The sequence below is a fragment of the Sander vitreus genome, chromosome 17 (genome assembly GCF_031162955.1).
Source record: "Sander vitreus isolate 19-12246 chromosome 17, sanVit1, whole genome shotgun sequence".
Classification (NCBI taxonomy): Eukaryota; Metazoa; Chordata; class Actinopteri; order Perciformes; family Percidae; genus Sander; species Sander vitreus.
In genome coordinates, this window is record NC_135871.1 from 4,232,632 (window position 1) to 4,255,005 (window position 22,374).

General features: G+C 40.2%; 1 protein-coding gene across 6 annotated transcripts in view; it reads right to left on the bottom strand.

Annotated features, from left to right (window-relative positions):
* Positions 1-17: 17 nt before the first annotated feature.
* LOC144532266 (stromal membrane-associated protein 1-like) overlaps positions 18-22,374 on the bottom strand; it is a 252,719-nt gene continuing 230,362 nt past the window's right edge. For 5 of the 6 annotated variants that reach the window (XM_078272939.1, XM_078272938.1, XM_078272937.1 and 2 more), the window contains 3 exons: positions 18,804-18,996; positions 7,003-7,223; positions 18-3,573 (listed from right to left, as the gene is read on the bottom strand). In XM_078272939.1, coding sequence (XP_078129065.1) covers positions 3,427-3,573; positions 7,003-7,223; positions 18,804-18,996 — 561 coding nt within the window. In that variant the 3' untranslated portion in view covers positions 18-3,426. The remainder of the gene's footprint in view (positions 3,574-7,002; positions 7,224-18,803; positions 18,997-22,374) is intronic. The other variant, XM_078272934.1, reaches the window with a different exon arrangement.

Below are 22,374 nucleotides of genomic sequence, written 5' to 3' on the forward strand. Positions count from 1 at the left end.
ATAAAAACATAATTAAATCCAGGATATAACAGCCTTTATTTCAAATGACCTTGTTGTAAATCTTGGAACAGAAAAAAGGAGCAATCAAAAAAAAATTCCAAAAAGATAAAACAGTACTTTTACAGTTGAGTCATTGGACAAACATGAACACAGAAAAATTCCTGGATTTTTTTTTTTTTTTTCAATGCACGGAAACCACTTTTCTCTGTACTAGGCACCAGAAAATGTAAACACGTTGGAAATAAACCTGGAGGACAATAGATTTAATGAATATGTTTATATGTGTTGTTCACACTAATGTGTGTAAGAGAGTGCTACAGTTATTGCATGACAGAGGGACCCTGTTTATACGGACATGAATCTCTGCATTGGCACTCGGCAGTGTGATGGTAACTCTGTGCATATGTGTGTGTGTGTGTGTGTGTGTGTACGTATTTGTTGTTTGTTCATTTTTACTCTTGCTCCTCTGTTCTTACGCCTAATAAACAAGGACTGGACAGCAGTGATGGGACCCAATCAGCGTTTTCATACAGGTCCCCTTTTTCATACTGTCCAATCCTGTTCCTCCTCAGCCCTCATCATCTAGCCCTCTGATTGGTCATCCAGGTTTATTTGCTTAAGACTAACTGTGCTTCTCTTGTGCTGCACACAACAAAACACCACAATAAGGATGGTGGATGGCAGACATACGGTTATAGCGTCATACATGAAGGGAGCAACATTTTGGGTGTCACATCGGTCAGATTTTTAAAAAGCAAGAAATCTTACCCTGCAGTTGGAAGTGAACTGACAGTTCACTTATCTCTGCTGCAGTGGTAGAGCCACATATAGTAAATTCGGGACTCAGCCCAAACCTAGGGGGACATGCTCCCTTTGGGAGATTTGTTTTCCCATTTACAACAGCATTTGCACTATTTTTCAAGCTATTTGATAATAGGATGCCTTAACCATTTGTGAAAAACATGATAGTTGCCAAGGAAAACCCACATGGGATTATCATAATGTGAACATGTCTGTAAAGTTGTGGGTCCCCATAGAACCCATTTTCATTCATATATCTGGAAGTGAGAGGGCAAGTGACCCCATGAAAAATGGCCATATCAGTTTTTCCCTGGCCAAAATGTAGCCTTCAATTAACTTTAACTTTGAAGCATTATTTAGTTTCATATGATAGCTATATCTAGCTTCACAAGCTTTAAACGGAACCCACTACAGCCTCTGAAAGACAGTAAAATCTGACTAAAAGATTCTGGGCTTTTAAGAAAATGTTTTGGGCTGGAGCCACTGCTCTGCTGTCTCCTGACAGCGATCTGAGTGACGAAACCACAACACAGCCGGAGATACAGTACCTGCTCTACTATTTAAACTGCAGTAAAGACAAACGGCTGTGATTCCAGTAGTGAATTAATTTGCCTCAGGGAGCGCAAGGGAAGAGGCTGTTCTCAACAACAAGGATCCACTGAACCCAGCTCACTAGGGGTTAAAAACACTTCAAAACACCACAGCATGGCTACTAAAGACACATAGGGGCGCCCAGCAATCACTCATACTTAAAGGGAATCCTGCGGGTTGTATGCAGCAGTAGAGAAACAGACCGATATATTCATCTCATCATCTCAAACTCGATAACTGGCCAGACAGTGTCGTCACAGTATCAGTGGTTGAAAACCTTTTTTTGGCTTTTGACCAAGCTCGATACCTAGCAGACAATGTCTTATAATCGACCGCATTTTTACTCGTTCTTGTCTCGGTATCAGATAAAGAGGACTCAGGATTTGAACTGCCTTTTGATTATTTTTAACGTTATGCACTTATGTAAGAGGTGAATGTGGAAGAATTTTCTGTCAGTGTTTTTTTATTGGAAAGTGGCTCTTTCAGATCAATTTGAGGAGTGCCTATGGTTAGCATTTCCCACGTTATCGTGTCCTGCAGTGTTGGACTCGCACTGGTCTGGTCTTGGTATCAATATTCTAATCTAACTCTCAGCAAGAAAGCAAATAATGGTATTCCCTCTGGTGCAGACAGTCCTTAGTTGTTTGGACTAACCTTTATTGTTTAGAACAAAGTTTACCCTGTGGTTGGTGCAGTTATTTTAATATATACTGTAAGTGGGTTGAGGCTAAAAGGGGTACAGCTACTACAACGGCAGTTAAGTTTAGGCACGAAAAAGACTAGTTAAGTTTAGGGAAAAGATCATGGTTTGGATTAAAACACTCCAATCCAAACCACCCCTCAAGTGGTTGTAATTATACAATGTCAAATTACGTGACAATAACTGAGTGAATCAGTGCAAAATAACTATCTACCGTATAAGCAGCTTTAAACCCATGTCAGTCAAACCCTATTTAGCTCCACATGATGCTCAAAGTCAACTGGAGAACCTCGTCTCCAGATAATTTCCCCCATGGGGATGAAGAGAACTCAAACCAAAATTAGCATCAACCTGTCTCTTATGGCTCTGAAAAAGTGGGAGGTTCACATCATAATCACATAAATACAGTACTGTTCAGACGACTATTGCTACGAGACTCAGCTCGCGAGAGAGGGGGAGAGAGGGAGAGGAAGAGGGGACGGTTACATTATACACAGCAGAGAGGGGGGTGAGGACATATAGTGCCTTCCATTTACCTCGGAACTCGGAGCTGGGAATGACGTCACACCCGAGATGAATTGGTTCCATTTACAAGTTGGATTTTTCCTTTTGGGGTTAGCTCTAGCTAGGTTAGCCATTGTTAGCAATACCGGTTGATGACAACGCATTACGCTGCTTTTGTGCATTCAAACAGCGTAGCAACATAGATACCACAGATAGAAGATGGACAGGACTGTGTGTACGCCTGGTTTAGAGAGACACAAATAAGACAGAAGGGTTAATAACTGTATGTTACTACAGCTTTCCCAACTGTTGATGCACAGGGAAGCCATGTTAGATTTTGAACTTGGGGTACTGCGGGGTTGTCCGAGGTCCGAGCTCGGAAATCTGAGGTCAGGGGGCGTGATTCCGACTTTGACCTCGGAAAATCCGACTTCAGAGTACAAATGGAGCGCACTAATAGTAGCATAAGCCAACCATGAGATAACCATATCTACTGTAGGTATTGAAAGACTATTCACTAACTATCCATTTTGGTAATGATATAATATTACAATAATACACACTTGAAGTTATTGGTCCAGCAGCTTTCTTTTACTGTCGATTCTGCTGTTTTTGTCTCTTTCTTCAGACAACAACAACAAAAAGAAATCAAAAAGGATGAGGAAAGCTGAATAAAGAAGGGAAACAACAGCTGCCAGTCTTTCTTTTTTTATCTCTCAATCCAGTGTGATGTCATCTTGGCTTTTTAAAGAAATCACGGTGAAGGTGTGTAGGTTTTTTGTTGGGAGGGGGGAGTATTTTGTTGCCATATAACTGCCCTCCGTTTTTCCTCACTTCCACAGCTGAGTGCTGAGGGTCTGGCCAGTAGCTGCAGGTGGAGCCGCGGGCCAGCCAGCCGCAGGGGCCCCTGCCTGGCTGAAAGTGGCTGGCGCCGGCACTCCACCACTCACATCCATGCCTGACATCTGCTGGGCCATCTGAGTGAGAGATGGAGAGGAGGGAGGTCAGTGTTAGAATTCTTCAGAGCTAAAATAGACAGCTATTCCCTAATCCCAGAGGCAGGGGGAGGGGGGGCGGCTGGTACTCTCCATCCTTTAGCCTGACTCCCTTGCCTCCATCCCTCGCTTTTTACCTTCTTATCTGCTCTTAAAGGCCTCTGGCTTCCCCTGCTTCCTGCCCTCCCACCCTTCTCTGTCCACCTCACCACTCTTCGCCCCCCCCATCCCCCTCTTCTGCTCCCCTGCTCACGATCCTCCTTCCATTCTGCCTTATCTATTATGAATGTGCTTTGGTGCAGCGCCACTTGCTTATCTGGTCATCTGACAGCTGTGGGCGAGTGTGTGTGTGTGTGTGTGTGTGTGTGTGTGTGTGTGTGTGTGTGTGTGTGTGTGTGTGTGTGTGTGTGTTTCTGTGTGGTTTGCATGTGTGCCAGCCAAGCCCGGACATTATGTGTTACCAAGTGAGTTCATCAACTCACCATTTCAATCCTCTTCCTGCACGATATGCACACATACCTCGTCATCCACCTCCCAATTTAACTCTGTGTGTGTGTGTGTGTGTGTGTGTGCGTGCGTGCGTGTTGATTTATGATCTCTCATTTACCTCCCTAGATGTCAACATGCTGATATATATATATATATATATATATATATATATATATATATATATATATATATATATATATATATATGGGCGTGCGCTCTACCAGGTGAGCTACCCAGGCGCCCTTATTCAATTTTTTTTAACACGGAGAGATCATATTTGTTATTCAAACAGGTGAGTCTTTTTAACCTCAAAATCTGTGTGGTCATTTTGATGATGTAAATAAAACACAAAGCAAGCTGCTTTCTGTCAAACACTAAATAGGAAGTTATAGATTAAGGCTGGCCTACCAGTTTTTTATCTAATACAAATTATATAGTAATAGTTTAGTAATACAAATTGTTTCTATTTTAAATGATTCAATTAATTAATTTTCTCTTCTGTTTGAAAGTTTGAATTTAGAATAAAGTGCTGTTACCGTAGCAATAGATATGCCACATATAGGCTTAAGAAGACTTACTCAAATAGTGTCCATCCGCCTCTTTTTAGTCATGTTTCTTTCACAGTTGCCACCTCATTAGACAGTTTACGTGAAGCTAATGGATCAAAAATAATTTTCACAAAAGGTACAGTGCACACGATCTGTTGTCATTCCTACCTTGATGTTGACCGACTGACTACCGATTTAAATCTCCAGTTAACTTTAACTTAACTTAGCTGTTGTTTTTTATTAAGTGTGTCATGGCTGCACTGGGGCTGGATAATTAACGTCTTGTTTAATTAAATCCCTAATTGGCAGTACAGCTTCACTTCAAACACTCTGGGACAAATTTGTGATTTGGGGTTATATAAATAAAATTGACTCGACTTTGTAAGCTTACTCTGTAAATATTAATGAGTTTGGCTCATTAACTGCAATGCATTTCAAGTAGTAACATGTAAGACCCATTTTCCACCTGGTGTGATCTGTCTGAATAAGGAAAAGTGCATCAAATCCAGCCAAATAAAGCTCATAGAGCAGCTTTGCTTCCATTTAAACCAGGTGTGGGCCTAATAGACAGTTCATGAAGGTAAAATAAGGACGGAACAGATTGACCGGCTGTAACTAGAACACAGCTCTTTTATTCTGTAAACACACTCGGCTAGAACTGTCTGGGACTGTCTGCTTGTTGCTGCTGAGAGTCAACCAAGCAATACCTAAGGTAGGGAATACAGAACCATCCTCCACCGATGGGTTTTGTTTCTTTCTAATCAATTAAAGCAGGGATCTTCAACATAATAATATGTTGGATTCATGTTAAGACATTTTTTAAACTTTAAAAACATACAAATTCTTCTACATTATACCATAATTTAGTGGCTCCCCTGCAATCCCCTGCACTAACTTTAGTGGCTCCCCTGCACTAACCTCAGAGGGTCCTCAGAGTTAGTGCAGGGGGGCCACTAAATTATGGTATAATGTAGAAGAATGTGTGTGTTTTTAAAGTTAAAAAAAAAAAATATGTCTTAACATGAATCCAACATATTATTAGCAAATGGAAATCGGTCTATTTTCCAGAAGAAAAAAAACAACACATTGATGATGGCCTACAGGTAAGGTAGTCTCTAAGATAGCCATCCACAGTTAATTCTGAGGATTTTAACATTGATTCATAAAATCATGCCAACAATTATTATTTTATTAGCTTAGTATTCTATGTACTAAAATGGTGTGTAAAAAAGATTTAGGACGCCCTACATGTTATTGTATGCACAGTTAAATATGCAAGTTGATTTTATATAATACATGTAGTAGGGTGTCCCTGATCCGTCTCTCTACGTTAAGGGGTCCTTGGCTTAGAAAAACGTTGAAGACCCCTGAATTAAAGGCATCACGTGTCATATCTGGGCAGGGCGACAGTAACTGGAGAAGATTTGATTTTATTTATGTTGTTGTCGAAAATATAGGTTTTCCAATAAATTATCCTAACTTATTTATCAAATAATTTTTCCAATCAAGAAAGTTTTATTGGCTTTCAGTTTTTCTCTGATGGTGTTTTCTGTGTTGTTGTTCTGTTTTTGTCTTTGTAATTTGACTTAATATCGTTGTAAATGAGGGTCGCTGCTGACAGCTGTTGTGGAGGAAAAAGACGCTATATTTATGACATTTTTATTTAGGCAGCTAGAAATCCAGTAAACATGTAAGCGTGCTTCATAAAATATTAATGTGTAGAGTGGAGTGGAATTACAATGGGCTAAATGTAAAAATGAGTTCATCATCACTATAAAATGAATACCACAATTCTGTGTGTTTTTTATGGATAACATAGGGTGCGATTTGTGAAAAAAAGCAGAGGGGGGATGTTTTCTGATCATGCACAACAAAACAAAAAATGCAAGAATTAAATCCCCCTTTTAATACCATAGATAGAGCCACTTGACCAGCCATGCCAAAACACTTATTTATGAACTTCAATATCCAATGGAAAATAATATCAAAATGAAATAGCACAATGTATACAAATAAAACATAAAATACATGGCTTTCAAGCTGGGAAGTGGAGTTCACTTCCTGGCGAAATCACAATTTTACCCAGGAAAACCTGTTCCTGTTACAGCGCTTAACTTAGTTTAAAATACTTCTATTGTATGTATATAATATATGTTCTATTGGTGAAGTAGCATTGATCACTTTGAGGGGGGGATACATATTGTCCCCACCGGAGATAAAAATAATTGAGCAGAGGCAGGGATATGTAGACCAGAAAGGGGGAAATCCTACGCATCCCCCTGGTAAATCACACCATGTTTAAATATATATATATATATATATATATATATATATATATATATATATATATATATATATATGTCCTGAGTGTTACCTGGCTCATGTTCCACTGTCCCTGCTGCTGTCCTGGCTGCATGCTGTAAATGTTCTGGTTGGCTGGCAACCCGCCCTGCTGCTGTATGCCCATGTAGCCGCCGTTGGGCATCGCCATGCCAGGCATTGTGGCCCCTCCTCCGCCCATGGTGGCTCCGCCCATCCCTGGAGCGAAACCCTGCGGAGTGAACGGCATCTGAGGCTGGCCCGCATACATTCCTGCTGGAGCAAAAAGAAAAAAAATGGTTCTTCATGTTAACTCTCCTACTACTAAGAATATTTTCTACTCAACATAAGAGAGAACAAGAGAGTCATGTTGAAGTAAATAAACTGTTTTCAAGAATCCAGTTTTGGTTTAATAATTAATAAATAACTTAAAGAGCAAATAGTTACTCTTTCAAAATCCAAAAATATAAAAAACCTTAAGGATGTCAAACTTCCACATCAGACCTAAAATTTTCAGAACACTTTAAAACACTAAGTATGGCCATTACAGCCACTGACTATGTATTGTTATTGTACTTAATTTCTCTTCCTCTGGAAAGCACTTTGAGATTCTCACTTGTAGAGGGGTTTATAAATAGCATAATGAAAATGCATTCTCAGAAACACCCACTTTGCAAATAGTAAAACTCAGCAATTCTGTGATAAGTTTGAATGTGTTATAAAGTTAGTTGTTAGTGGCAGAGTCCACCATTCCTGAGGGATTTAACATTGGGGATTCACAGGAAACTATGCAACAGGTAGTTCAACATTAACGTACACAGTTCTTATCTTATTAATAACAGTCTCCTCTCCAAACCAAACAGAACATTTCATGCGACTACCTTACATTAAAAGCATTCAACTTTCAAAAATCGTGGTGGCTTTTATTGTGAAGCATAACAGAAGAAATAGATCTGCATATCAACATCCTTCTATTTGTCCTTCTATGCTTTTGCTTTGATCCAGCATCCATCCCATTGGTCACTAGGGATGTGTATGTATTTTTATTATTCTGAAGCAGCCATAGAAATGCAATGCATTGAGCACCAAGGTTAGCCCTTGATTACCTTGGCCGGCAGATTCTTACGAGATCAAGAGACAATCTTGGGATCACATATCACACAAAAATCCAACTTGTCAAGCTTCAAGGATGCGTTTATGTCCAAACAGCAGCGAACCGAACCAATCAGCCTCCGGTGAGGAGCTACTGTCAACTACTGCTGTGGATTAGGTGTGTGTGAAGCCCGTGCCCGCAAAACAACAATGGCAGACATGATAGACAGATGGTTCATCCAATCACCTGCCAGGTATTTTTTGAAAGTGCCTGCCTGTTTTCCAAACATTTTCCACTGACGGCTTCTCAGATGGTTTTGTGTTAACAAACCATCTGGCGCGTCAGGTTTGTGCCTTAATGGGTCAAATCAAGAATCTGTGTTGTTAAAACACACTTCAAAATCAACCCGGACTAAAATCTTAACGATTGTAACTTTAAAGTCACAACGAACATAAATGTGAAAATGAAAACATTAGACCAAACAAATTAGAAGTTTGCTTGACAGGGCCAAATTCAATACACCAAAAAGCAGAAAAGGACCCATGGGTTCATGATTCAGTTCGTAATATTTTGTAATGTCAGTGTATTCTGACATTTTGATAATTTTGTTATTAGCTGCGAGCCACATCCATCCTGTTACACACACACAGACTGTAAAAAAGATGGACGACACGTCTCCACTTACTCCCTCTGTACAAAAGCGATGCCAAAATATCCTGGATACGGGCCCTGCCATCTTGTAATTTTGGAGCCAGAGTCTAGGCAGTAGTGATCAGGTGATGGAGCCGCGGTATCAAAGTCCCGCAAAGTCAATACAAGCTTTCAATCATGACGTTTCACCCCGTTTTTTTAGCATCAATTAACTAATAAAAAATTTGAGAAACTTTTTTTTCATATACTTTCTTTGTTTAAATTGGCCCATGTCCCATCCAGTTACATGGAGGGAGCGGGGATTTTGACCTATACTGCTGTCAGCCACCAGGAAGCAATCCAGATGTTTTGGCTTCACATATACAGTATATGCATCAACCCCTGGTTACAATATGGAGAGGGACCAATGTGCCCCACACACACACACACACACACACACACACACACACACACACACACACACACACACACAGGTTGGTCAGTGATTTGAGGCATTATAGTACAAGCATTTTGTAAGAAAAGAAAAGAAAATATCCCACAAATTGCAACAGAAAATCTGACAAATGTTTATTACTCATAAAAGTCTCCTTGATCACATATACAAAGTCCTAAGAAATCCAAGTGGTAGAAAGTATTGAAAAATACTGAAATTGGTTTCCCATTGCAGGGAGACACTACAGGTGAATAGGGAAAATATTTTAACTAACAGATATCACCATGAAACTCCCCCAGTTGATTATTTACATTGACAGTACTTTTTTGTAGTTTTCTGAACTTTTACATTTAATTATGCAAATGAGGCAATTATCTAATAAAATATGTGCTAATTTACATAAGGTGTTTTGGTATCTTTCAACTTGTTCCCTATTTTCCCATGCATTGGTGTCAAAGTGACCAATATAAACCAAAATCTTTGAAATTAAAAGATGTTGGTCAAGTATTGAGCGAGAACGCAGCCGTGAACAGGGCTGCAATGTAACCCTATGGACAAATGTTCAACATTAGTTAGCGTCCACTAAAAGTGCTGTTTCTGCCACTGACAGGCTCAGATTGGAAATGGAAAGGATCCCTACAGAGATAGACCTTTTTGTTAAAGTGTAACATCCTTTTTGTTTAACATGAAAGAGCCCCGGAATCACCATCACCAAACTCCATGTCTCCCCTTAACATGGGCTGCAATGGGAAATTGGCATCACCGATTTCTGTATTTTTCAATACTTTCCACCACTTGGATTTCTTAGGACTTTTTATATGTTATAGAGGAGACCTTTATGAGACTAAATCAGTTAAAAGAATTTCTGTTGCAATTTATGTGGGGGTCATGTTGCATAATGCCTGAACTATTAGCCTGGCGAGGTTCTCTTGGCTTTGATCTCCATCAGCGTCTATTTGGATTCACAGAGGACAATAACGCAGCAGAAAGCCCTTCATGATGATTTCCATTGCTAATCCTCTATACATCTGTGAAATCATGCAGCAATATAATCAATATGCACAATGAGCCTGCTGTACAAATCTGCTGCCTACTATCTTCCACCATTCAAGAAACATGTAGCACTAATGCTTTCCCACACACTCCAAACATGCTCAGGTTAATGTGCGTATGTATGAACAACCGCCTACATACACACACACACACACACACAAACACAAACAGTCTTGGCACTTGAGTCTGTTCACATTATAACTGTGAGATGAGTGTGAATCTGCAGACACCTCTCTAGTTTTACTGCTGCAGTGGGACTCCAGTAAGTGGAGCTGCCTGCTATTTCATATGCCCTTCATCTGACCTTTTATCTGCCCATACTTTCCTCCAGGTTTACGATGCATCTTTCCTCTGATGTATGTGTGAAAGTGTGTAGGCGTGTGTGTCTCTGTGTGTGTACAAACAGCTACGTCTGAGTGTGTGCTCTTGTGCTCATATTACTGTATGTTTCCCCTGCTTATTAGACACTATATGTGTATAGTGTTTACATTCTGCATGTACAACACATTTAAGTGGTTTGACCTGCAAGTCCTCGAATTCAAATAAATGGTAGCTGTTGAGGATCCTCAACAGATGCTGTCACTGCAGTCACAGATATGGGCTCGGGCATGCTTCAAACCAGGGTTATAATTGGAATTAAAACAACCACTGCAATGATAGAACAGAATATGAAAATTAGATGTGGACTATTAAATATTAGATCTCTGTCTTCTACTACTAGTACTAGTAAACGATTTGATATCAGATAATCAAATTGATCTATTCTGTCTTACTGAAACATGGCTGTGCCATAAAGAACAGAGAGAAATTCCTCGAGGCTCTGGCTGAGGAGGGGGAGTTGCAGCCATCTTTGATTCAAGCCTGTTAATTAATCCTAAACCTAAACTCAATTCTAACTCGTTTGAAAGCCAACATGGAAAACATTACAGCCAATTATATTTGTTGTTGTTTCCCGAGCTCCAGGTCCGTATTCTGAATTTGTATCTGAATTCTCTGAGTTTTTATCATGTGTAGTCCTTAAATCAGACAAAGTACTTATTGTAGGTGATTTTAATATCCATGTGGACAGTGACGATAGCCTTAGTACTGCTTTCAACTCACTACTAGATTCAATTGGTTTCAGTCAGAGTGTGCATAAGGCCACTCACTGTTTTAACCACACCCTCGACCTTGTGCTGGCATATGGCATCAAAATTGAAGATTTAATAGTATTTCCGTAGAATCCTTTATTATCAGACCATTCTTTAATAACTTTTGAATTCTTACTACCCGACTATACAAAATTAGATAAAAGCTTCTACACTGGATGCCTATCTGACAGTGCTATAGCTGAATTTAAGGAAGTTATTCCAAAAGCATTTAATTCAGTGCCATACCTTAATACAACAGAGGACTCTTATGTTAACTTTAGTCCCTCCCAAATTGATAATTTTGTAGACAGTGCTACGGCCTCGCTACGGATTACTTTAGACTCTGTTGCTCCTCTCAAAAAGAAGATGATGAAGCAAAGGAAACTAGCACCTTGGTATAACTCCCAAATTAAAACAAACCTTGCGAAAACCTGAAAGTAAATGGCGTTCCACCTATCTGGAGAAAATAAGAACAACCCAAGGTTTCTTTTCAGCACTGTAGCCAGGCTGACAGAGAGTCACAGCTCTGTTGAGCCATCTATTCCCCTAGCTCTTAGTAGTGACGACTTCATGAGCTTCTTTAATGATAAAATTATAACAATTAGAGATCAAATTCATCACCTCCTGTCCTCAACTTCTAACGGTTCACCTTTAAATGCAGCACCGCTAGAAAGAACGACAAGACCTGACATATACTTAGACTGCTTTTATCCTACAGACCTTCAACACTTAATGGTAAAGGTCTCTTCAGCTAAGCCATCTACCTGTCGCTTAGACCCCATCCCAACTAGGCTACTTAAAGAAGTGTTACCCGTGGTTAGCCATGGTGTTCCACAAGGCTCAGTGCTTGGACCAATTCTATTCACCTTATATATGCTTCCTCTAGGTAATATTATTAGGAAACACTCTTTATTAAAAATAACATTACATTAACTTTCACTGTTATGCAGATGACACCCAATTATACCTATCAATCAAGCCAGACGAAACCAGTCAGTTAGCTAAACTTTAAGCATGTATTAAAGATATAAAATCCTGGATGAACTACAATTTTCTGATATTAAACTCAGACAAAACCAAGGTTATTTCCTGGGCCCAAAACACCTCCGAACCTCATTATCTAAAGATATAGTTACTCTGGATTGCATTGCCCCCGCCTCCAACACTACTGTCAGAAATCTAGGAGTTATTTTTGGATATATCCTTCAACGCCCACTTAAAACAAACCTTAAGCACAGCCTTTTTTCACCTTCGTAACATTGCCAAAATTAGGCACATCCTGTCTCAAAATGATGCTGAAAAACTAGTCCATGCATTTGTTACTTCCAGGCTGGACTATTGTAATTCCTTACTATCAGGTTGCTCAAATAAGTCCCTTCAGACTCTCCAGCTGATCCAGAATGCTGCAGCGCATGTTCTGACAAGAACTAAGAAAAGAGATCATATTTCTCCTGTATTAGCTTCTCTGCATTGGCTTCCTGTAAAATCCAGGATTGAATTTAAAATCCTTATACTGACCTACAAAGCTCTAAATGGTCAAGCACCATCATATCTTGAAGATCTCATAGTACCTTATTGTCCCACTAGAGCACTGTGCTCCCAGAATGCAGAGTTACTTGTGGTTCCTAGAGTCTCTAAACGTAGAATGGGAGCCAGAGCCTTTAGCTATCAGGCTCTTCTCCTGTGGAACCAGCTCCCAGTCTGGGTTCGGGGGGGAGACACCGTCATCACATTTAAAAGTAAACTTAAAACTCTCCTCTTTGATAAAGCTTATAGTTAGGGAGTGAGGAGTTGCAGCGTTCGCCTAGACCGGTGGGGGAGGGTGTGTAGTCACAGTCATGGCGCGCCCCCTCCCTATCTCTGCTTCTCTTCATAGAAAGCTTACATTTAGGGAGTGAGGAGTTGCAGCGTTTGCCTAGACTGGCGGGGGAGGGTGTCCCCTTACCCCTACACTTTCGTCTTACCCCTAGCCCTTGTCCCTCGAAACAGAGTGGTAAGGGCTAGGGGGGAAAACATACCCCTATGAAATGAGACACCACTTGGTTACAGTTACGTCATCATACATACTTAGTTTTGTTTGCAATAAATATTTTTATACACACTGCATGGTGTGTTGTATATCTGTTTCAGTTATCACTGTCACTGATGTTCAGAAACACTTTCTTTGTTAACAAAAGACAAAGAAAGTGAAAAAAATCTGTCTTTATTGCCCAATAAATTAAACATAATAGGCAAAAACATTATATAAACATATATTATATTACAGAACCATTATCAACTATTTTCTTAATCTCTCTGACCTGCCACTCTCCACCTGGACTCAACCCTCACCTCACCGGATGACCTCACCAGACTAAAAGACGAAGGTACTGTACTCAGCTGACTCCACTCCTACCTTATCAACAGATCCCACTTCATCTCTCTCCATAATCACACCTCTGCCACAGCCACAGCCACAGTCACACAAGGTGTTCCCCAAGGCTCCGTACTCGGCCCCCTCCTCTTCATCATCTACATCCTCCCTCTTGGTCAGATACTCCGCCACTTCAACCTGGACTTCCACTGTTACGCCGATGACATCCAGATCTACCTCAGCACCAAATCCTCTCACAATCCTCCCCTCTCCCACATCAACTCCTGTCTGTCAGCTATTAAAACCTGGATGCAACACAACTTCCTCAAACTCAACAGCGATAAAACAGAATTCCTCCTCATAGGCTCCAAATCCACACTCAGCAAAATCAATAACCCCACTCTCAACATCGACGGCACCACTGTCTCCCCATCTAACTCCCACCGGATCACCTACAAAATCCTGGTCCTCACCTACAAAGCCCTCCACCATCTGGCCCCCTCATACCTCACTGACCTCTCCCCGTATCAACCCTCATGGTCCCTCAGATCCACCTCAGCTGGTCTCCTCTGCATCCAAAAGTCCAACCTCTGCAGTTTTGGGGACAGAACATTTTCCAGGGCAGCTCCCAGGCTCTGGAACTCCCTCCCCCAAGAGATCCGCACCTCTAAGTCCCTCACCATCTTCCAGTCTCGCCTCAAGACCCATCTCTTCACCACTGCCTATCCCTAGCCCCACGCCCCTCCCCTTTTCATCTGTGCCTGAATCTTGTTTTGTTTTGTTTTGTTTGTTTGTCTCTATTATCTATACCCTGTAAAGCGACTTTGAGTTCGTGAAAAGCGCTATATAAATTCAATTTATTATTATTATTATTATTAGAACCATAACTTACATGTCACACACATATAAAAAAAGGCACGCAAATGTATAAAACACACAAGACCACGAACAAAACTACAGCTATGCTGAAATTCCAGACCACAGTCTGATGCCTGTTGGCCAGTAACCTTTCCCTCCAACCCCATTTCTTTCATTAGTGTCCTGTATCATAACTAACAACAATGTACAGGTGCATGAACAGTAATGAATTACTCATGATTACAATAATACAGTACCAATACAATAATGAATGGCTACAACATGAACGCAGAAACTTCTGCTCGTTTTCAGCCCCAAAGTGGATCAGCTGCCGGGTTTCCTCCTTCCTGTGTGATTCTGGACGGTATATGTAAAACACGTATCGATGTCTCCAAATCAAGTAGTGTTATGCACTGATATCAAACAAAATTCGCTGCTAATGGAGTTTAGTTAAAACTGTAGACATGCATGGAGTCCATTCAAGGCAGAGAAATGCGGGACTGTTGTGCAAATCAGCAATGTAACGTTAGTGTTAGCGTAGCAAACTAGCAATTTTTTAAAACGTTTCAATTAAGAACATGGTTGCAAATATATATGTACAGGACTGTGTAGAGCACAAAACAAGACGTCATTTTTAAAAATCAATTATTTAAGCCGAAAATACTTACATTTATGGGTCTCTCTGGTCGATCTGGCCGCCATTGTTTCCGGTTACGCATTGTATTCTGGGTACCCCTTGTAAGCTTGCGTCTTTGCTTGGTTTTAAGGGGTATCTAGCCCTTCCCCTTAGCCCTACCCCTCGATCAAAATGAGAATTGGGATAGGTCTTACACTCACGTGAACGCGCAAAACTATGGGGAAGGGGTAAGGGGAAGGGGTAAGACAGGGAAATGAGATTCAGCCTTAGACTGCCGGGAGACTTCCTTTGACACATTGAGCTCCTCTCTCTTTTCATCTGTCTGTCATTGGTCTGTCTGAGGTTTCTCCCTAACAAGTGTTACTCACCACTCAAGGTTTCTGCCTAAAAGGGAGTTTTTCCTCTCCACTGTCGCTAAATGCTTGCTCTTATTGCAATTACTGGATTAATTTACAAGTCTTTGTAAATTATAGCATGTGGTCTAGACCTACTCTATCTGTAAAGTGTCTCGAGATAACTCTTGATATGATTTGATACTATAAATAAAACTGAATTGAAATTGAATTCAATTTTCATTTATTTCTTTTAAGATATTTTTTGGGGCATTTTGGCCTTTAATGGATAGGACAATTGCAGACAGGAAATTGGTAAGAGAGAGGGGGGAAGACTTGCAGCAAAGGGCCACAGGTCGGATTCAAACCCTGGGCCGCTGGACTCAGCCTTGGTACATGGGGCGCACACTCTACCAGGTGAGCTAACAGGGCGCAACTGGCTTTGAATTTTCAATTTGTTTTTGAATTTTTTCAATTTCATTTTGGTTTAGTTTTAGTTTGAGTGTGTTTGCTAGTTTTAGTTTAGTTTCCGTTTTTTTGTTTTTAGAAAGGTTTAGTTTTAGTTTTACAGTAGTTTTAGTTTGTTTTTGTCAGGGTCAGGTATAACAGGAAGCTACATATACATACAAAACACATGGTTGGAGAAGAGCGATGATGTTTAATGTTGTCTTTTGTCAAGTTCGTTCAATTTCTGTGGTTCAATGTCACAATGAGAGTTGACGGAAATTCATGCTGTCTCCTTTTTTCAGTAGTGATATACAGTATTATAGCTAACTGAAATGATTTACGTTCATTTTAATTTTATTTTTATTAGTTTTTTAACCTGGCAATATAGTTTCAGTTTAGCTTAAGTTTTTCTGGAAGGTTTTAGTTTTTATTTAGTTTCAGTTTACTAAAAATATTTTTTACTGCTTATTTTTATAATTTAAGTTTTAGTTTACTCTAATAACACTGCTTCAAACTCATAAGTGTGAGCGGGAGATAAGGCGACGCTCCGACTTTGTAAAAATCCGCTCTGCGCTCCATCTAAAATCGTCCCGCACGCTCCTGCTCTGCTCACATGCTCCCATCCCAAGCCAAAAAGGTTGGAACCAGTGTTCTACATTTTCACTCTGGGTGTGTCTGCAAAGCTCTCAATCTACCGGTCGATTTTCGTTCCTATCCTCACCTTATGGTCATGGCGAAAGAACGAGATCCTGGGTACAAGCGGCCGAAATGGGTTTTCTCAGTAGAGTGGCTGGTGTCTCCCTTAGAGATAGGATGAGACGCTCATCTGTGAGGAACTCGGAGTAGAGCCGCTGGTCCTTTGCGTTTAAAGGAGCCAGTTGAGGTGATTCGCCTGGGCGCCTCCCTTTGGAGGTGTTCCAGGCACGTCCAGCTCGGGATCCCCAGTCTGCGCTGATTAATGTGGCTCATTTCATTTTTTTTATTTTTTTTATTTCATGTTTATTAAAATAGGGACAGATGCATCACAGCATTTATAGATATTGCTTGTTTCCAATGCCCGTCCCTAGAAGGGCTTTTAAACAGACATTAAAACAAACATTAAACACTGCCACATTAAAATACATAAAGCAAATAAACATACAAGACACATCCATCTCGGGAAAGGGAAGTTTGGGGTCCTCTGCTGGAGCTGCTGCCCCCTATGCCGACCCCGGATAAGAACAGGAAGATGGATGGATGGATGGTGTGTCTGTAAAGGTGTGGTCAAACGAATTCTTTTCACGTTTTAAGTGTGTGTTTTAGTAGTCCCTGTTTATACACCACAAACAGCTGATGTACCGACTGTGCGGACAATAGCTGTGGCTAGCTAGCAACATACAGACTTTGTTTTACAGCTCAGCCTCTGAATGATCTCAAAACACAAACAACTCCACTTGTTTCAGCTATTTTCCTCCAGTTTAGCTCATTTTGGCTTTTTTCACTGTAACCACAAACTTTACACCTCAAATGCAACATTTTCAAATAATGCGAACACGCCTTTGCTTCAATTTGCACCTCCGAAAGCAAATTTCTGCAGCCTCTCGTGTCTTTCCATTGACTTTAGAAGCAACAGCGCTGCCTTTAAACCTGCCAAAAATTGTGGTTTTGGCCACTTGGGGGCAGCACAACAAGCTATCAACACAACAAACACATTTTATTTCGTTATAAAGTTGATATGGCGAACGCAGTAGCAAACCTGTGCCAGACCTGTTTTAGTCTCCATCAACTCCTGAGGAAAATATCTGACTCTTTAGGTGCTAAAAGCTCCGCTATGTTCATCAGCTAGTCGCTCACTTTGCCTGTCTGCTGTTTGGTGCTGATCGTTTGGTGCAGTTGCTTTATCAGAGCTTTTTTGCTCAAAATAGCTGCCTTCTTCTGGACACAAGGTTAATGAGAGTGGTGAGAGTGAACCAAAAGAGTAAAGTTGTGGGCCATAAACAGAAAACAATGAGCTCAACAGTGTGGTTCCGGAAGTAAAAATCTCATTCATTTTCTCCATAAGGGATTTGATAATTAGTCATAATGTCTAAACCATCCGAGGTAGATTGACCACGAGCTACAAAATTTTGTGAAACAAAGATTTCTGCTACTGTAGAAGCCAGAAGTCCATATGAAACCAACCTTGTTTAGAGAAAAACATGTTTTATGTGTAATGTCATGGAGAAGTACTACACTACCCACAATCCTCAACGATGTCTCTTATGGGGGAGCTCACTGTTACCATGGAAATGTTCACCGCACCCGCGAACGGCTAGCAAGCTGCTACCAATAAAGTTTATGATAGTTACTGTACACAGACACACTGTCTTGTACCTTTGCCTTTTTTAAGTTTTCAAAATGTTTGTTTGCGCCAAATAAAATGTTTTATGCTCACGATACATCTCATAGCTTTTTGGCTTTGTTCCAGGCTTAATACTCTTTATATATGCAATTTGTGAAACTTCTATGGAGATACTGAATAGGGAAAATCAAAACCAGAGCAAAAGTGAGCGGTCACTGTTGAGCTCTATAGTTAAGATGCTACCTGGGTTTTTTTGCACACTGTAGCTGTGAATTACAGTATGAAAGCTTTGGTTGAGCGGGTTGCATTTTTGCAACAATATACCCATAAGCCTTTGCACGTTGGGGTTATTTCCTGTAGTTGAACAGATTAAAGGAGTATTTGCTTACGAGTTGAAATAAACTGCTGCTAATTAGTTTACTGTGAACACAACACGCTGGTAACTTCCTGGACATAAATATGTAGATCCTGGATAAGAGGATCAAGCTCCAGCAACTAGATATGGATGACGAAGTGTTAATAAAAATGCTGTGAGTGAGTGTGCGTTACCTTGTCCTGGAGCAGGCTGATGCTGGCTCTGCGGCTGACTGGCCACTGAGCTGCTGGCGTACAGAGACAGGATGGAGTCTTTAGATAAAAGCTTCTTCTCCTCCGCCTTCGTGGTGGTAGTGGTGGAGGTAGAGGAGGAGGAAGAGGACGAGGTGGAGGGATCCGCCTGTGGAGGTGCTTGACTGGAACCAGACTGTCAGGTAGACAGAAGGGAGGAGAGGGTGAAGACATATTGCATGTCAATGTCAATTTTATTTGTATAGCACCTTTCATTACATGTAGTGCTGCACGATATTTTGTTTCATCGTCTACATTGCGATGCGCGCATGTGCGATAGTCACATCACAGGACGTGCGATGTTAACGCAACAACTTTTTGGCTGCTTGATAGAAAATTAAACTTTCACCGTTCTCCTTTTTCATGATTGTTACTGGCCGACCCTTTATGACAGGTAGCCATGTAGGCAACGTGTGTGTGTGACATAACATTATTCCGACGGAGTTTGTTATGGGAAGAGAGGCTCTCCTGTGCATGCAGGCTCTGTATGCACAGCAAACCACTAATCACAATCAATGTTGATAAAGTTATTGAACAACCAACGCAGGCCCCGCTAGTTGACCACAACCTGAAATTTAGAGGAAGCAACATACATGCATTATTAATATCACTGACTTTAGCCTGGATTGATAGGATTATATGAATACAATGTCACATCCAATCCAATCCAATCCAACTTTATTTGTAAAGCACATTTCAAACAACCAGGTTGACCAAAGTGCTGGACATTGACATGATTATAAACACCAATCCAAAATCACATCAGAAGAGTAATAGTGTTTTTAAAGCATTAAAGTTCAACAAAGAATGGTTCACATAAGAAAAGTTATTTTTCATTTTTATTTTCTATGTAGGTGCACTCCCCTACAAAATCACTTCAGTAGTCGACAATGATTTATTATTTCCAATTGGAGCTATTTATGTCATCTTGTAAAAAATGTGTCTTTTTTCATATCCCAATATATATCGCAGGAAAACATTTTGCAATGTCAATTTGTTTCCAATAGCGTGCGGCCCTAATTACACGTAAACCCAAAGTGCTTTACATAAAAAAAACAGCATACACATTAAAACAAAGCATGAATAGAAATAGGAATACACAAGACAATCAACAAAAACAAACAAGACATACAATTGCGCCCATACAAATTCGTACACAGACACACACCGAACACACACATACATACATACACACACACACACACACACACACACACACACACACACACACACACACACACACACAAATACTGTAATTAAACAAATGTCTGAGAAGTTTGCATGTCATGAAATAAAAATAGTTTTAACAAAACATATTTTGATCTTATGGTTGTGCAATATACCTGCTCTTTTTTACGTCAACCATGCATATACAGAGCAGAGTTGCATAAGCCAAAAGTAGTGATGCACCGATTGCAAATTTCTCAGCCGATACCAATGTGTAAATATTTCATTTGGCCGATGTCGATACCGATACCGATGTTTGCCGTTTTCCTTTGCTCCAGGTAAACAAATTAATATCATTATAAAAAAAATATTGAACCATCTTCCTCACACGAACTGTGAATGAGCAGAAATTTAATCAAACAAATTTATGAACAGCTTGAGCTAGAGTTTTTTTAGTGGCAAAATTCAATGCATCATTAGTTTAACAAGATGTACTTGAAGGCACCATGGAGTCCCGTCGGAGACCAACTGCTTTACCTTCGTTGTTTGTTTACATAACTCACTCACAAAATGTTGTCACACTGGTGACTTTAGGGAATAGGAGGATTTTCCAGTTCTGTTGTTTCTCCGTCATCTCTGGCAGTGGCCATGGTGACTGGAATAGTGCAGCTGCAGGCTCCCAGTAAGTTAACGTTACCCTGTGTCTTTAGCTGCATGCTACCAGTCAGTAAGTTAACGTTACCCTGTGTCTTTAGCTGCATTACCAGCTGGTAAGCTGGTAGCTGTCCGCGGGGATTTCACGCTGTGGTTAACATGGGCTGAGTCGCTCTGTGCTCTCTTGGCCTCCAGGTCATCTCTCCGTTTTTTTATTAGCTTTCAGGTAATTGTTGTACACTTGAAATGTCACAGGAACATTATTTTTGAAGCTGGGTAGGCTACTGTTTGTATGTATTATTGGCCATTATTAGAATAATTAAATTTACAGTTAAAAATGTTTTTCTACAAAACCCTTTTTCCCTATTTTACAAAAGAACTGCAATTCTCAAATGTTTAATGTTGTCTAAACACAAGCAGCCATACAAGAACATTAACAAAATAAAACTGTTTTAAAGGTAAAATAAATATTGAGTATGGCTTTACACAGCATTCAAAGTTGGCCCCTCCTCCCGGCTTAACGGCCAGAGAGAGAGAGAGAGAGAGAGAGAGAGAGAGAGATTTTGATACACTCTCTGACCAGACAAAAATGCTAAATATACTTGGAGAAAATAGTGAGAGCGCTTTAGAAGCAGCGAGATATGTGAGTGCATGTCACAGCCTGAGAGACAACCAGCACAACACGTAATATCTGTAGTTCATCTCCTCACAGTTAACTCTGCCTTCTCATTTAGTCCTCTACTTCATGTGTTTTTCATGTTGTTGTTTTTTGTTTTTGTCTTTGTACTCTTTACATTTGACACTTATAATTTGATATTAATATACTGTTGTTTTCTTGTTTTTGTTTTTAAATTTATATATGTCAGTTTACTCAATGAATTGTATGTATGTATTTTTTCTCATCTTATTATCCTTAATGCTTTGGCAATATTGTTTTTCTGACATTCATACCAATAAAGCAATTTGAATTGAAGTGAGAGAGAAAGCGTGCAGCGGTGGCCCAGCGTGCTGGAGAGTAAATGAAGAGGGGGAGTGCCGTACAAAGCAGTATATCAAAGCAATAAAATAGTCTTTTCTCATTGTTTTGCAGCGATTATATTCTAAAGCAGTAATAAACACCCACACACCTCTGCGGAAGGTGCCACATTGTCGGATTCTGAGTGAATTCAGAGCTTCATCCTGTCTGTTTCTGTGTGTCTGTGTCAGTTAGACTTGTACGTCGATACGAGACGTTGAGGGGCAAAGCGGCATTTGGGAATAACAACGGGCTGCATATTCTGCACACTGTTATTGGCTGGGGGTTACACACCCACGTGTGGCCTTAAGGCTATTTGCTGACGCCAATAAACATCCCGAACACAGCAAAATAGAAAGAAAAGAGGAAATACAGGCAGAGGGCAGGGTCTCTGCAGATACAGAGTCATAAGCAGTAGCACACAGAATCTGCGGCTGCAGAATTATATATATATATATATATATATATATATATATATATATATATATCATAACTGACAGTTGAAAGGAATTATGTGTTAGTCTATACATAGTTTTTCGAGGAAGGCCCTGCATATTATACCTTTAAGTTGGCAAACATTTGATTGAAACTGAATTACACCAAAACTATTACACCAAAAAATAAGCAAACAGGAATACAAATCTGACCAGACATCCAATGCCAACTCCTACACTTATC